Below are 17,792 nucleotides of genomic sequence, written 5' to 3'. Positions count from 1 at the left end.
GGGAGGGAGGGAGGGAGGGAGGAAGGAAGGAAGGAAGGAAGGAAGGAAGGAAGGGAGGGAGGGAGGGAGGGAGGGAGGGAGGGAGGGAGGGAGGGAGAAAAGAAACAAACCTTCTTTAACCTGAGCATGCAAAAAAACCCCAAAAATATCCACATTGATTAAATGGGAAGAAATAGAAAAAATATACCGAAGTGTTCCAGGGCATAAGTTCTGATCATAAAAGCAAATGTTGCACCTTTCATCTCAAATCTTTCCAAAGATAACTCCAATCCAGAAGTGTATATTCTAGTATTTACTCCAGGGAAGTCATCTGTAACTCAAATTACACACACAGTAATGACTGAATACAAAAATCCCTGTCACTCAGGGATGTCCGCTCTCTTCCCTTCTCTTCATCATAATACTACAATTCCTAGCCAGAGCAATTAGGCAAGAAAAAATATAAAGGGGATCCAAATAGGAAAAGATGAAGTTAAACTTTCTCTCTTCGCAGATGACATGATCCTATACCTAAAAAACCCAATTGACTCTACTCCCAAGCTACTAGAGCTGATCCAAAACTTTGGCAAAGTTGCAGGATATAAAATAAACCCTCAAAAATCAATGGCATTTCTATATGCTAATGACCCAAACGCCGAGGCTGAAATCAGGAAAGCAACTCCTTTTGCAATAGCCTCAAAAAACATAAAATACCTAGGAATAACCTTAACCAAAGAAGTGAAAGACCTCTATGATGAGAACTTTAAAAACCTGAAAAATGAAATTAAGGCAGAACTCAGGAAATGGAAAAATCTCCCATGCTCCTAGATTGGGAGGATTAATATAATCAAAATGGCAATATTGCCAAAGGCTATCTACAAATTCAATGCAATACCCATTAATATCCCAACAACATTTTTTAATGAAATAGAGGAAGCAATCCAGAAATTTATAAGGAACAATAAAAGACCCAGAATAGCAAAAACAATCTTAAGCAGCTGTATTATAAAGCTATAGTAATAAAAACAGCTTGGTATTGGCACCGGAACAGGCCTGAAGACCAATGGAACAGAATTGAAGACCCAGAAATGAACCCACAGAACTACGCCTACTTAAACTTTGATAAAGGAGCTAAAAAAATAGTCTGGAAGAAAGATAGCCTCTTTAACAAATGGTGCTGGCAAAACTGGTTCAACACATGCAACAAACTAAAACTAGATCCTTATATATCACCCTGAACCAAAATCAATTCCAAATGGATCAAAGACCTCGAAATTAAAACAGATACGCTGAAAACACTAAAGGAAGGAGTAGGAGAAACACGTGGACTCCTTGGCACAGGACGGAACTTCCTTAACAAAGACCCAGAAATGCAACAAATCAAAGAAAGGATGGACAAATGGGACTGCATCAAACTGCAGAGCTTCTGCACTACAAAGGACATAGCTCGCAAGATAAACAGAAAGCCCACAGATTGGGAAAATATCTTTACCGGCCATACAATGGACAAAGGCCTCATATCTGAAATATATGCAGAACTAAAAAAATTACATTCTTCCAAAACAAAATCGCAAAGAACCAATAGCCCCCTGAAAAAGTGGGCTAAAGACTTACAAAGAAACTTCTCTGATGAGGAAATGAGAGTGGCCAGGAGACACATGAAAAAGTGCTCTACATCACTGGCCATAACAGAAATGCAAATCAAAACAACATTGAGATTCCATCTCACCCCAGTAAGAATGTCCTAGATCAAGAAAACTAACAATGACAAATGTTGGAGGGGATGTGGCCAAAACCCTACTTCATTGTTGGTGGGAATGTAAACTGGTTCAGCCACTCTGGAAAGCTGTATGGAGATTCCTCAGAAGGCTAATGAGCATAGAGCTCTCCCCTATGACCCAGCAGCCCCACTTTTGGGTATCTACCCAAAAGACCACAAACAAGAACACACTAAAGCCACCAGCACAACAATGTTCATCGCAGCACAATTTGTCATAGCTAGAATCTGGGACCAACCCAGATGCCCCTCAGAAGATGAATGGATTAGGAAAATGTGGTACATATACACAATGGAATTTTATGCCTCTATCAGAAAGAATGACATTGTCCCATTTGTAAGGAAATGGAAGAACTTGGAAAAAATTATACTAAGTGAAGTGAGCCAGACCCAAAGAAACATGGACTCTATGGTCTCCCTCATAGGGAATAATTAGCACAGGCTTAGGCTAGTCACAGCAGAGGATCACAAGAGCCCAATAGCTATACCCTTACGAACACAAAAGATGATGCTAAGTGAAATGTACTCCATGTTATGGAAACGACTGTTATATCACTGTTGTAATTACTTTCAACATGCGATGTGAAACCGTAGCCTCTATTGTTGATGATCCTCTTATATCTCCCTTCTGTGGTTGTACCTGCACTATCTCTGTATCTTATCTGAGTACATTGGAAACTGTGTATACAGGTATTAGAACTAGGAAACTGAAAGGGAATACCAAAATCGAGAGACACAGGATAAAAAACACAAAAGATTACAGTAAAAGCAATACTTGCAAAACTGTTTAGTTTAAATCTACTGAACAACTCATGGGGGGAAAGGAAAAGGGGGAGGAGGGAGGGGGGAATGAGGGAGGAGGTAACAAATAGTACAAGAAATGTATCTAATGCCTAACATATGAAACTTTAACTGCTCTGTGTATCAGTTTGACAATAAAAAATAAATCCCTGTCGCTGAGAAAATATTGAACATGCTTTGAGTTTGTGAGGTTTCTTTTTTTTTTGGCCAGTCCTGGGCCTTGGACTCAGGGCCTGAGCACTGTCCCTGGCTTCTTCCCACTCAAGGCTAGCACTCTGCCACTTGAGCCACAGCGCCGCTTCTGGCCGTTTTCTGTATATGTGGTGCTGGGGAATCGAACCTAGGGCCTCGTGTATCCGAGGCAGGCACTCTTGCCACTAGGCTATATCCCCAGCCCTGTGAGGTTTCTTAATGGCACGCACAGGTCTGCACCCCTGTAGACTCTGTGCCCATGGGGCTAAAGAACCAGAAAAATCTCAGCCTGGCTCCTCAAGTTGCTGGGAGACATTCTTGGTCTTTAGCACATAGAGGGTTGAATCAATATGCCAGTGACAGATCAAAGTGGGGGAGGGGGGGAGAACACACCTGTGGTGAGTTGTCACTAGTTCCCACAGTGATTTTCAGCACAATTTACTTATCAAAGTAAATACGCACACAGCAGAAATAAAATGCTACATATTAAGCCAGACACCTGGTGGCAGCTCACTCCCATATTCCTAGCTACTCAGGAGGCAGAAATCTGAAGATTGTGGTTCAAAGCCAGTCTGAGAAGTCAAATTCAGGAGACTCTTCTCTCTGATTAACCAGCAACAAAAGTGAGAAGTAAGCGTGTGGCTCAAGTGGTTCCAGCCTTGATCAGAAAAAGGCTGAGTAAGATTGAGAGGATGGGACCACGCATGTAGCATGTATGCACGTGTGCGCGCGCACACACACAGGACTAATTTCCTTCTACACATACTACATGCTCCAACTTTAAAAGTACGTGAGAGTTGTTAGCATTCTTCAAATAGACTCGACTTTTTTTTTTTTTTTTTGGTTGGTTGTGGGGTTTGAACTCTGGGCCTGGACACTGTCCCTGAGCTCTTCAGCTCAAGGCTAGTGCTCTATCACTTGAGTCACAGAGCCATTTCTGGTTTCCTCATAATCAATTGGAGAGAAGAGTCTCACTGGGGCTGGGGATATGGCCTAGTGGCAAGGGTGCTTGCCTCCTATACATTAGGTCCTAGGTTCAATTCCCCAGCACCATATATAACAGAAAATGGCCAGAAGTGGCGCTGTGGCTCAAGTGGCAGAGTGTTAGCCTTGAGCAAAAAGAAGCCAGGGACAGTGCTCAGGCCCTGAGTTCAAGGCCCAGGACTGGCCAAAAAAAAAAAGTCTCACCAACTTTTCTGCCCTGGCTGGCTTTGAACCGCAATCCTCAGATATCAGCCTCCTGAGTAGCTAGGATTATAGGCATGAGCCACCGGCACCTGGCTCAACTACCATTCAAAGATGTTTTACTAGGTTTTACAATTCCAAACTGAATATGATTCACCTAAACATTTTATGAATTAATGAGTAATATTCTTTGAAAAAAATATAGATGAATACCCTGTGGGATGCCCTGTGTGAAGAGTACAGTTGGTCCCTCATCCCCACTTCTCTAACTTCAATCACAATGATTAAATCCCACTGCAGGAAAGAGAACTACAACTTAGAATCTTCAGACATTTTCTACTGATGTACACAAGCCACGGCTCCTTCCAAAATGCCTGCTATCTACAAGGATTAATCTAAGCATGAAAAGAGAAATTCCCTAATAGGTCACAGGGAAGGAAAGTCTCGAATGGCATTTCAAATGTGATTGATTAGCTAGCCAAATGAACACACACACACACACACACATACACACATACACACACACACACTCCTGGGTCTCTGTAGCAATAACTTTAATTTCTACCAAATCTGAACTGTTCATTCTAATTGCAAAATGACTCTTTGAGAAACACAGCAAGTCTTGTAAAATACATATTCACTATGCCAAAAGTCTTGACAGGAAAAACAATTAAAATATTTTGTTTGGGTTTTATAGAATATGTCTTGGCTTCTACGAAAAAGGAAAAGTAGAATTTACAAGACACAGTGAAATTGTGACACAAACCTAACAAACCCTCATGAGTTAAAAATATGATTACATGAAACCTATTTGTATTGCAACGAGTTTAAAACATCTTGTACATCTGCCTAAAATACTGTATCAACAGGTAAAAATTCTTCGAAAATATACTGTACTTAGGGTATTGTTGTTCTAATACTAAAAATATAATTGTAATGTCCTGGTACCTGACTTTTCAGCTACTCTATTTTAAAATGTCATTTGAGATTTTTTTCCATTTTTTATATTCTAAAATTAAATATGGAAGCTAACCTCACTTGGGCAATGTCTCTAGACACATCATTAAATACTGTGCTTGCACATTAAGAGGCCCCAGCAGAAACTTTAGCGTCTTCCTGAGTTAAATTCCTTATGATAGCAAATATAGGCGCCTTTGTGTTTCTTCCTTCCATTAAGATGGATGCTAGAGGAGAAGTGGAGAGAGGAAAAAGAAAGGTGGAGGACGAATAATTTCAAAATATGGTGCAACTATATAGAAAGACAGCACAGGAACTTCAATGTAGCTTTTTATCAACAGGACTGAAAAGGCAGGAGAACAGGAAGCAATAGGAAGGGATATTCTAAGCAAAACAACATAGGAATGTCTCAGTAAAATCCTCCTCTGTATAAATAATGTGAGATAATACTAACAAAGATGTATAACAATATATAATATGATCACAACACAGTATATAATACTTAACATGCACAGTCTATAGACTGTATAGACATTATACAATATGCACGTTATATAATGTATGTTATAAATGTATGTTATAAATGTGATATAAATTATAAGGCACAGTAAAATTGTGACACAAACCTAACAAACTTTCATGAGTTAAAAAATATAATGGGGGGCTGGGGATATAGCCTAGTGGCAAGAGTGCCTGCCTCGGATACACGAGGCCCTAGGTTCGATTCCCCAGCACCACATACACAGAAAACGGCCAGAAGCGGCGCTGTGGCTCAAGTGGCAGAGTGCTAGCCTTGAGCGGGAAGAAGCCCAGGGACAGTGCTCAGGCCCTGTGTCCAAGGCCCAGGACTGGCAAAAAAAAAATAATAAAATAAAAAAATATATATATAATGGGGGGTTGGGGGAGGAGAGAAGGTGGGAGAAAAATAAGGGAGGAGGTAACAAGTGTGACAAGAAATGTACTCTTTATACATTTGGAACTGTAACCCCTCTGTACATCACTTTGACAATAAAAATTTTTTTAAATAATATAATTAGATGAAAACTATTTATAATGCAACTAGTTTAAGACATCGTGTACATCTGCCTAAAGTAATGTATCCATGGATAAGAATTCTTTGAACATGAACATATATGAATATATATTACATACATAATATATGTGTATAACATATATAAATATACATAAGGCATAATATTCTATACATACACAGTATGTATTGTTATATATATCACATTATATACTATATAATCACATATATATCATCATAGTGAAATCCTTTGGCACAACTGATGCACAATGAAAAAGAAAAGGGAATGACAGATGTAAAATTGGCTGGAACGCAGAGTGGGTACCAGTTGGAGGAGAACTCAAACACAAAGGTGAGTGAAGATGAATATGGTTAAAGTAGTTTATCTGTATTTATGTTTTTGTTTTTCTGTTTTTTGCTAGTCCTGGGGACTGAACTCAGGGCCTGAGCACTGTCCCTGGCTTCTTTTTTGCTCAAGGCTAGCACTCTATCATTTGAGCCACAGCGCCACTTCTGGCTTTTTCTATATATGTGGTGCTGAGGAATTGAACCCAGGGCTTCATGTATATGAGGGGAGCACTTTACCACTAGGCCATATTCTTAGCCCCTGATCGGTATTTATGAGCATAGAACAAATAAAACCTGTTAAAATAGTATCAGGGAAGGAGTTTACAGCTCCAATTCCAGCTTTTTTGGTGATTAATTGGAGATAAAATTCTCGGACTTTCTTGCCCAGGCTGGCTTTGAACCTAGATCCTCAGATTTGTCTCCTAAGTAGCCAAGATTAAAAGTGTGAGTCTGGCTTTAACTCTTGGTAAGACAATGCTTTTACCCTCCATGCCTCAAGTCTGGGTTTAGGCCTTAGCCGTGGGGGCTTAGGGAAATTCTAAGTCACTCTGGGTGGCAGAGCAAGTCCCTTGAGTCATGACTTTTAGGAGAGACGTCTAGGACTGGTTCAAACAAAACAGAAAAAAGTCACAGTCCCAAGATGTCCATAAAACACAGTGAGCTTTCATGTTTGTAAGCCTACTCTTAAAATGTCGGTTCTTTTTTTTTTTTTTTTCTATTCAGTGTTTTCTTTCACCAATCCTATGAATTCATCACAAGTATCTGACCGGCGAAGACTGTACTGAATTTTCTGATTGGAAAGAATAGTTATATGAAAATTGACTCCAATTATCTGCAGGAAAAAAAACCCACCAAAATAACTCAGATAGAAAAAATAATGTTGGCTATGTTCTCCTACTTTTTGGATTCTCATTTTATTCCCTTTTAGGTATGCTGTTTGTATCCATTACATGAATTTGGAAAAACACTTATAAGGCTGAAACTAGTCAGTTTGGGAAGTGGATCCTGTACTTTTAAAGTGAGAAATGAAGCTGTCAGACTTCAGGGATGTTTTAAAAGCTCATTTATGAATCTCTGTGTCTTGATGCCTCATCCCCCACCAATACCATAAACCTGAGGTTCACTGACTTGGGCTAATCATGAAGATCATTAGAAGAAAAGCTGGGAAAAAAAAAATCGAGAGTCTGAATTCCCATTCTACTTCCCTTCCCCAGAACCTTCTCCAGTCCCCAAAAAGATTATGGTCAATCCATCTGAAAATGACAAAGATACTTCAGGTCTGTAAAATTACCATGGCTTGAGCTACTTCGTATATTCCAGAGAAAAAGGTATGAGTATAAAAACAAATAATTCTAACTCTAGGCTTTCACACACAGTGAGACCAAAGGAGGATACTCTTGGGGGGGGGGGGGAACACAAAGGCACAATGCCTATGTGCCTCTGATCATATAAATTAATATTTCTTCAAATGAACTCCAGGAAATGGAAACAAGATGTTTTGTTCTTTGTTGTTGTTGTTGTGTTTTTATTTTGTCCTGTTTGTTCATTTATCTGTCTTGGGAAGGCAGTTGGGGGGGGTCACAGAAATGGAAGGAAAAAGGATGAACAAATACAGCAGCGATACTCACTAGACACTATGTTGAAAATGAACTATACAACTTTGGGTGGGGATGGGAGGGAAAAACTGGGAGAGAGTGAAGGAAGGGGTGACACAATCCAAAAAGAAATGTACTCATTATCTGACTTATGTAACTGTAACCCCTCTGCACATCACCTTTATAATAACAATAAAAAAATTAAAATTAAACAATGTTTATGATTAAATTTCAGGTGTTAGTGACTCTGGAGGCAAATGGATAAACTACATATTAAAATCACTATTTAAAAAACCAAAGAGTACATATACATCTCCACTAATCTTAAGAACCCAAGGGGCTGGGTGCAGGGGCTCATACCTGTAATCCTAGTTACTCAGGAGACTGAGATCTGAGGATCCTGGTTCAATGGCAGCACACACAGACAAATCCAGGAGACTAGCATCTCTAATGAACCAGCAAAAAGCCAAGAGTGGAGGCTGGAAGTAGTGGTTAAGTGGCTCAAGTGGTAAAGTGCCAGCCTTGACTAAAAAAGTCAAATGATATAACTCAGGTCCCTGAGTTCAAGCCCCTGTACTGGCACAAGATACAAAACCCCATGAGATAAATTTCATTAGCTTTGTTTTATGGAAAAAGGTAAGTTCATAAAGTCATGTACTGAAAATTGCATATGCCTACCCAGAGCTCTCAATCACTATTATAAACAGAAACATATTTGAAAGGTTTCAGAATGTTGATGCCCAACCAAAGAGCTGTGCCAGCCTTTCAGAGATAGTTGGTAATTGTGGGTGTAAATTTGCTTTCATAATCCTAGGGGTGTTGCTGGCATTTTAGTGTCTTGGGGCTTGAGGAGGTCGAAAGTACCACTGTCAAACACCAACATTCTTTTATGCATGATACTGGTATAGATGAATAAAACATGAACTATGTAAAAATACAAGCAATAAAAGTAATGAGAGATCTGGGGCTCCTGTGATACCTTCCACTGGTCTGTTCTCAGATCACAGTACAGTTTACTTGCATCTCGAGTTTGGAAATGCTGACTATTGTTCCTAAAGTTATTTAGTATGTCCAAAGCTTTTCTCCCACTGTAAAATAAACATATAAGAGACTCACTGGGACCAAATATAAACAAAATGTACAACTGCTTCATATGGTTTTCTGTTCATAACTGGAAGGAGAGCTGGAAGGGGACCTAACGTTATGCAATTTTCCTCACATTCACATTCAAGTGGTGTGAAAGATACTGTTTCCTAGGAAAAAGCACTTCTTCCAAAAGAAAACAGCTGAAATCTATATAATAAATAAGAAAATTGATTTGCTTTGTGGTTTGGGTACAAAAGAAACTGGACCAAACTGAAATTTCTCAATTCATTCTCTCAAGAGCTTAAAACAAGTAAGTTTTAGCACTGGTGGTTTATGTCTGTAATTCTAGGGACTCAGGAGGCTGAGAGCTAAAGATCATAGTTCAAAGCCAGCCCAAGCAGAAAGTCTGTGAGATTCTAATCTCCAATTAACTACTACAAGGCAGAGGTGAAGCTGTGGCTCAAGTGGTATCCAGCTAGCCCTTAGCAAAAAAAGCTCAGGGATATTGCCCAGGTCCTGAGTTCAAGCTCCAGGATGGGATTAAAAAAATGAATTTGAAGGTCTGTATAGACATGTTTTTTTTTTCCATGAAAATATTTCAGTGTGTGTGTGTGTGTGTGTGTGTGTGTGTGTGTGTGTGTGTGTGCTGGTCCTGGGGTTTGAACTCAGGGCCTGGGTGCTGTCCCTGAACTTTTTATGCTAATGGCTAGTTCTGTACCCCTTGAACCACAGCTCCACTTCTGGCTTCTTGTAGTAGTTAATTGGCGATTGGAGTCTCACAACAGACTTTCCTGCTTGGGCTGGCTTTGAACTGTGATCCTCAGATCTCAGCCTCCTGAGTAGTTAGGATTACAGATGTGAGCCACCTGCGCCCAGTTCAGAACATTTTAATTTTGTGTTTTCAAACTGGCCATAATTTTTAAAATGTGAAAGAATTATGCTTTAGATTACTGTGTTGACTATTTTAAAAGCAAGTATTTCCCTGAAATGTTTAGTTCATGAGAAAATAAAAGGTAAGTTTCACATGCAAATATGCTTTCTCAACTAAGTAATGAAAGCTTGCTTGCTGTGGCATAGCATCAAAGTTCCAGCTAAAGCCTGAGATCTGAGAATTGAGGCTCAAAGCCAGCCTGGGTAAGGGAAGTTTGTGAGACAATCATTTTCAATTAACCATCAAAAAGCCAGATATAGAGCTGTAGCCTTGAGCAAATAATCTCAGGGACAAGCACAGAGTTCAAGCCCCAGTAATGGCATAGAACAAATAAATAAATAAAAAGAACAAAAGTTCCATGACTGGTCAGAAGCAGTGGGCAGGATGAGTCACAGGGCAAATGGGGCTGGCCAGCTGTCTGAAGGCTGCTTACCAGGCAGCGAGGGTCACACTGACGGCCATGCTGATGGCACAAGGGCAATTTAATGAAGGTGGCCAATTTGCATTTGGCAGTGTTTTCGGTCCTTTTGCTTATAAGTTGAAATTTATTTTGGTCTTACAGTTGCATAAAAGCCACTATGATTAGATGATCTCTCCTCTTATCTCTTCTGCTTTTAAGAATACCACATTCCCTTAACATTAAAATAAAAGGGAACGAATACCAGTCATGGTAGCTATTGGAACCTTTTTAGGTCTGTGCCATAATGGCTTTCTTTTGGGAATTCTTCTCCTTCCCTGCCTCTGACACTGGAGGACAGCTTATGCTACTGAGCTACCTGCTCCTGCAAAGCAGTCAGATCATCCCACGCTCCTAGATACAGGGACTGCTTCAAGAAGGCAACGAGTCCAAGAAAGGACAAGCAAAGGGGAGGAAGATGGATATGAAGATTTCTCTTCAGTACAAGTCCTAAACTTGGCACATTTAAACTCTGCCAGCATATGAAGAAAACATGCAGGAGAACAAAGCCAACACACTACAGGGCCAAAAACACAGATGGGTGGTAGGAAAGATAGACAGCTAGATAGATGATTCCTACATATAGATTATAGATGGATGATAGACCAATAGATCGATAGACAGATGGAACCTTGACAAGATGATCTGTTGAGCCAAATCCAAAGCTAAACCAACTCCCAGGTACTTCAGTCACTAAAGTCATGGATTCTAGTGTCGTTTCTCTTTGTGACTGAATGTTTTCCATCTACTACTTTGGAGATTAGCATGCCTTTCTTTAACAGCGGAATACTTTATTATTTATATTGTTGTGGTGCTGGGGATTGTACCCAAGCCCTCATACATTGCCTAAATTTAACAAACTGGATTATAGGACCCCCTCTGTGAGTTCAAATCCTGTGAGTGTGCTTATGTGTGTCAGTGTGTGCTTTTATTACTTCATCAGCTGAGATGAGACTCATTAACACAATTACTCCATAGAGTTGACATGATGGCTCTTGTTTTTATTCTTGTCACTAGATATAGGATGTCAAATGAGAATCATTTCTCACACAGGCTAAAGCCTAACAAAATTCATCATAAGAGCTAATTTATAAAAAGCCACTTTATAATTCAGAATTGAAAGAAAAGTTTCCCCTCTTCCAAGTCATAAAGCAAACTATGGCAAGAGAAAGTCAAAAGTGTGCTCACTACAAAAACCAGACTACGTCACATTTTGGAATGATCATCAGAGTGATTACTAACTTACAGCTCAAATTTGTTTTACCTGCCTTATACACCTAATGCAAACAAAATTCATATTTGGCAACAAAGAAAATTTCCTAGCATTCACAGAAAATGAATCAAGCACTTGTACTATAAATAATAATAATGATGATGATGATGTTGATAATTCAAAATAGAATGAAAATACAAAGTCAATAAACATGACTACAAAGCTAAGTAACAAATTAGCAACTTGTGGAAAGACCTTCTCCAGTTTTTATTCCTAGGTATGTAGCTCACAAGCACTTTCCTGAGAACCTGATAGAACAGAAATTTTTAAGCCTCTTACTTATTCCTACCAGCTGTAATGCCAACTACATCTATGCACCTAAACCAATTTCACTGGAAGTCCAGCCAGGCAGGTAACAAGGCCACTTCATAAACTCAGAAATGAATCATTTTCAACTTTTCCATAGCTATCCATTCACTTATTTACTTAATTTCCCTAATCCTTAGAAGAGGCTTTTCATCCTAGGAAGAGGTTTTAATTCCTACAGTCAGATCTGAGAATGAAAACAAGGACAAAAACCAGTATAAATCACACACTATCATTATAAATTCAATAAGTGATTGAAAATTGTTTGGGTTAAAAAACCATGTGATTCTGTTTAGCCTTTCCAATTACAATGGAAATCACTTCCGAACATTATTAAAACGCAGTTCTGAGCTCTGCTCAAAGCATACCTCTAAGCTAATTTGTGTTTTCTAATGTAGAGGAATGAATATAAGGCACATTCTCTGAAAAGATAAAGGGCAAAGTTACGAAGTTCCATACATTTTTTATAGTTTTAAATATTTTAAAAGAAATGATAATAGAGAACAGAATCAAATCATCTATAAAGGTGGGATTACTTAAAAAGGAAATCTGCTGGCTGGTTATAGCTCGGTGGTGGAGTTGAGTAGGAATTCAGGAAAGCCCTGGGTTCCACTTCCAGGATGGGGGAGGGGGTGGGGATACAGGGAGAGGGAGGGAGAGGGAGAGAGGGGGGTGAGGGAGAAGAGAGAGATTTACATGACATTAAGCAAATCAGTTTATTTCAAGATTTAGGAAGGAAGGAAGGGAAGGAAGAAAAGGAAGAAAAAGAAGGAAGGAAGGGGGAAGGAAGGAAGGGGGGAAGGAAGGAAGGGGGAAGGAAGGAAGGAAGGAAGGAAGGAAGGAAGGAAGGAAGGAAGAAAGGAAGGAAGGAAGGAAAGGAGGGAGACTGATTTTGTTGTTCATAGATTTCTAACAGTTGAACTGCTGTGGACACAATCTCATGAAAATATAGGCAACTTCTACTGATCTCTAGGCCACAAACTGAAAAAATAAGCTAAGCAATTTTACACTAAGCTTATTTAAATGAGTGTTATCTACATACACTGATTTCTCTCAAGATTTGTCCAGCTATAGCTAACTGCTATTGCACTAAATCTACTACATTTTGAGGAATTTTGTCATCATTCAGGTTGGGCTCCAGAAACGGAAGTCTGCAAACACTTGAGAGTGAAGGAAATAGCTATTGTTTCAAGGGCTCCTATAAATTCCCAAGGCAGGAAAAATTCAATCCAGACGTGTGCTTCCAGAAACAATAGAAAGCAGCTCAGAGCTGGCTCTACTGATCCTACTATAAACAATGCAAGGGAAAAAGGTCATTATTGTGCTGGCATTACCATCATAAAATATTATAAAGAACATCAAAGTTGAGCTAGGCCACAGCTCTAAAGGTTCCATTATCTTCAACACCAGCCTAACAACATTGCCTAACAAAATATACTTAACACATCACTTATCTGAACATTGGGGAAAGGTTCATATTCCTATGTGATTATAAAAACTTCTAAGAATGATGGTAAGGTTTTATTTTATATTAACCATCTGATTTTCATAGAAATGTCTTACAAATAAAAATGCTACACCTTTTAGAAGAATAGAATGAGGAGGGGAAGAAAAAAGGAAGGAAGGAAGGAAGGAATTCTAAACACAGGCTGTGGAAACTCCACTAACTACACATAGCTTTCCAGGGTCAAATATAAAATGGTCTGAAGGAGAAAGCGTCACTGAACTGTAAAACTTGTGTCTGGACTTTGATCCAAACTGTCATAAAACTTGTCTCCACTTAATTTTTTTCGATTTGCATTTTATGCCAAATAGTCTCCAGCTTTTGCTGGGCCCAAAACAAAGCAATAAAATTTTGACCATCTCACTTCTACAATTCCAAATAATCTAAGTATCACCCCCAATCACAGAGCTGATTAATGGAAGGTGAGGCACCCCCAACCCCAACAGCTGTCAAGAATAACAACTGCAAAAGGCATTAGCACCATTCATGTAAGTGCATGCATATTAAAACTCCAATTAACAGTGTCTCAAGTCTGCCTAGAACATGGAAGCTGAGAATTTTCCACACTTAGTTCATTAGAATTACATTAGTTTTGTTAAAAATTATCTGAAAACATCTGACATCTGAAAACTCACATAAGCAGGGTCTAAGCTCCAGCTTTTGTGTGTGTGTGTGAGATCTATAATGGAAGATCATCTAGAAAACAATGAGCTATAGTAGCATCATTGGCTTCAAGGACAACCATAATTTACCGGGTGTTTGAGAATTTAGGAATGCCAAGATTTTCATGTTCAAAAACTATTAATGGAAGAAAACACCATTCCATGTGGGGGCAAGATGGTCTGGGACAGGACAGAAAAGCATGCCTAAATGTCAAATGACATTAAAGAGTGTACAGACAAACAGCTGCACCATGAGTCTAATTAATTACTAGTGCCGACAAAAAAGCTCTCTGAATCTGAAACTGGTTTTCAATTCTATAAACTTTCACAAGTCTCTGTAGAGCTCTCCATTTTCTGAATCAGACAGTCACAAACTGCAGACACAGAGAATAATCAACTGATGTAAACTTCTTTACACACACACACATACACACACACACAAACTAGCTGTCAACCTAAAATGTGTGCAATATTTTTTTTAACCATAATACAAACCACACTGGGATTAGCAGTTTGGCATTTTCATTACCAACTGGTCTCCAAATTCTTATTTTAAGAAGTCTTTGTTTAATGCTACCGATTTAAGCTAAGTTGGAATATTTCATGAAGGTCCCCTGGCTGCGTGCGTATGGCGCATGTGCACACACACACACACACACACACACACACACACACAACCTTAGATCATATTCTTTACCCTGACAAGTCTCAACACTTCACAAATCCTGACGACCAGGGCCTGCGCTGCTCTGAGATGCTTTACACTTTCACTTTCCAGGTTGTATTCCACAAGATCTTCTCGTACTCACATGTGCATGCACACACACACAAGTGTTCAGCCTACTGCCAACATATACTATAACTCCAAAACCCTTACAAAAAATAACCTTTCAGAGTCTTCAGATGGCCTAAATGTTACAGTGCGCAGTATGATTTTGACAAATATTTTAATCCCGTGCCATTTGGGAGGGGGGAAAACCCAAGGGGGCAAAAAAAGTAACTTAATTTATTTTCCAATAAAATGTTGTTTTGTTTCCAACAGGTTCTGACAGTGTTCTGACTTAGGGCTGGTCAAATATTACCACCGAAATCCCCGAGTTTTGAGCTTTCAAGGGAAGAGGAAAACTGTAACAGGACATTTATTAAAATTTACTAGAAATAAGCTGACTTGATTCTGTAATTGTCAGTGATCCATGCCTCGCTGACTATAAAGCTCCATCTACTTCTCCGCCCCTGCTATCCTCTGGGCGCTGGGGTGTAGTTGGGGGGCAGAGGGCCCTTGAGGCAGCAAGGTGACCCCAGAGAAGTGTGGGTTCACAGCCGACCATAGAGCTCTAGCCCCGGGTGATCCAGCTAAGAGCCTCGCTCCATTTAGATGCAGTAAATTTTTCAGGAAAAAAGGTGACCCGGAGGAGGAGGATTTGAAGGGAAGACGGGTGCTTAACATGGCCTGTCTTCCCAAACCCACACCAACTCCACACGCTCTTTAGGAAAGCCAGGTTCAAGAAGGTGCGATCTCAGGACCTCCCGTCCCCAACCCATGTACCAGAGTGGAGACGCGGGGGGACACGGCGCCCCGGCCGCCCGGCCCACGCCCTCCGCCCGGGACGCGGGGCAGGATGCTGCCGGCTGTACCTCGTTTTGTCTCCAAAGGGCAACATAGCCACGTGGGAAGTTCGCTCCCAAGCCCCGCCGATCCGGGGTCCCGGAGACTCCAGGGGGGCCGACGTCGTGCCCAGGCGGGGTCGGAGTTGGCCGGGCCGCCCTGGGGGCCCCCCGCCGGTCACCGTGCCGGCGCGGGGGGTCCCCGGTGCCGGTCCCCGAGCCGCGCCGCCCCCTGGCGGGGAGTGCCCCGCAAGACCGTGCGCGGACGAGGGGGAGTCCGGCTCTCCACCATCACCAGCCCGCGGACGCCGCGCAGCCCCCGCCGGGCCGAGGCGCCCAGCCTCCGGGCCGCCCGACGGCCTCCGCCCGCGGGGGTCCCAGCCCCTCTCTAAGGGCGCGCGCACCGCGGTCCTCCCGAGTCCGCGCGCCGGAGCCTAGCCGCGCCTCGGCTCCGCACCGGCTCCTCCCGCGTCCGGGGATCCGCCCGCCGCGCACTCTCCGCGTCGGGTCCTGGCGCTCCACTCTAAATCCCTGCCCAACTCCGGGCGAGCGTTTCCCACGGGCTAAAGTCCCGGCCGCCCTCCGCGCCGCCTCCCCGCCCCCCGCGGCGGCCGCCCGGGAGCTGGGCTCGTAGCCAGAGGGCGCAGGCCCCCCGGGGTCTCCATGGACTGTTGGGAGCCGCCGGCCCCCCGCGGTCCGCCCCCCGCGCCCTTCCCGCGCGCCTCCACCCCCGGGGCAGATCCTCCGGGTCCGCGCGCCGCGGGGGCGGGGGTCGAGAGCGCGATCGGCGGGGCCAGCGAGGGGATGCAGGGGGGCCCAGGCGGCCGCACTCACTTGGGACAGATTCCGGCATGTTTCAGCCCGCGGGCGTCCTCGGTTCGGTCCCCACCCCTGCCCTCACCCCCGCTTCCCCGCCCCGCCCGGGCCCGGCGGAGGGGAACGGGGAGGAGCGGAGGCTGGGGACCGGCTGGCCGTGGCGCTTCCGGAGCGTCCAGGGAAGGGGCTCGCGGGCTGTTGGGGTTTTTTGCTCCGAAGGCTCCAGGGAAACTTGGGGCTTCGGGGTGCGGGGTGGGGAGGCCCCGATCGCGGGTAGGCGGGGCTCACCCCGTTGTGGGGGAGTCGCGGCGCGGGGGAGGGACGGGGGTCGCGCGCACAGTTCTGCAGTGGAACTTTGTGAACAAGTTGAGTCTTTCCGCGGTGCTCGCTCACTTGGGTAGCCGAGTCCACCCTGTAACGCGACCAGGGATCTACTGGAAACCCCAGGGTCCTGGGAACCGGGGGGGTCGCGGCGATCGCCGAGGGGGGGGGGGGAGACCCAACAAGAGGAGAGGCACCGGTCCTCCGATGCGCGCCGGCTCGGCCCCGCCGGTCGGGTGGGGCCTGGCTCGCGTCCTCTTCTTACCTGGTGGCTTTCCTAACAAAGTAAGAGAAGGTAAAGTCCCAGTGATCGTCCAGCCACGCTTCGATCGCGTCCCGGTCCCGCCGCTCGGAGCTGGGGCCGGCCGGCTCCATGGCCGCGCCTCTCCGCGAGCCCCGCGGCGCCCGCTGGTCCGCCCGACCAGGGTCCCTCCCTCCGCCTAGGAGGGGGGCTGCGCCTCGGGACCCTCCCCTTCGCCCGGCGGCGGTCTCAGGGCTCTCGCGGCCCAGCGGCCCCGGGCTGCGCCTACCTCGCGCCCCGCCCCGCCCTCCTTCCCCGCCCACGGGGCTCCAGGTGTGGCTGGCGGAGCTGGGCGCCGGCCCCCGCGCCCCGCCAGGGGTCCGGTGGAATGGACCCTGGGGAGATACTGGGGTCCCGGCTGGCGGAACAGCAGAGGAGCCCGGCGGCGGGCGAGCTCCCCGGAAGCTGAGTGGCCGCAGTGGCCCGGAGGAGGCCGGCGGCCGCTGGGGCGCGCTGTGTGCCGGGCCGGCGACGCGGACCGCGCGGCAGTGCCCTGGGTGTGAGCTTGGGGTCTTGCTCTGGACAGGGAAAGGAGCTTGGCTGTGTTCGCAGTCCCACTGGGGAAGGAGAAAGGTCGCTGGAAGGAGATCCCATCCCCGGCCCAGAAGGGGGAAGGTAAAGAAGTTTCACGGTGGAGCAAGTGGTGATTCTAACCCAGTGGGAAGC

The 17,792-nt window shown here is 43.9% G+C and overlaps 1 protein-coding gene across 3 annotated transcripts in view; it reads right to left on the bottom strand.

Annotated features, from left to right (window-relative positions):
• The window catches only part of Pde5a (phosphodiesterase 5A), a 132,719-nt gene extending 115,392 nt beyond the window's left edge, over window positions 1-17,327 (bottom strand). The window contains exon 1 of one of the 3 annotated variants that reach the window (XM_048333439.1): window positions 17,091-17,327. In XM_048333439.1, coding sequence (XP_048189396.1) covers window positions 17,091-17,200 — 110 coding nt within the window. In that variant the 5' untranslated portion in view covers window positions 17,201-17,327. Of the gene's footprint in view, window positions 1-15,718; window positions 15,980-16,522; window positions 16,742-17,090 lie in introns of those variants that run through there. The other 2 variants (XM_048333441.1, XM_048333440.1) reach the window with 2 other exon arrangements.
• Between the last annotated feature and the right edge of the window lie 465 nt (window positions 17,328-17,792).

This window comes from Perognathus longimembris, chromosome 24 (genome assembly GCF_023159225.1).
Source record: "Perognathus longimembris pacificus isolate PPM17 chromosome 24, ASM2315922v1, whole genome shotgun sequence".
NCBI classification, from domain to species: Eukaryota; Metazoa; Chordata; class Mammalia; order Rodentia; family Heteromyidae; genus Perognathus; species Perognathus longimembris.
The sequence above is the reverse complement of the archived record's forward strand: the minus strand, read 5'-3'. Positions and strand labels throughout refer to the sequence as shown.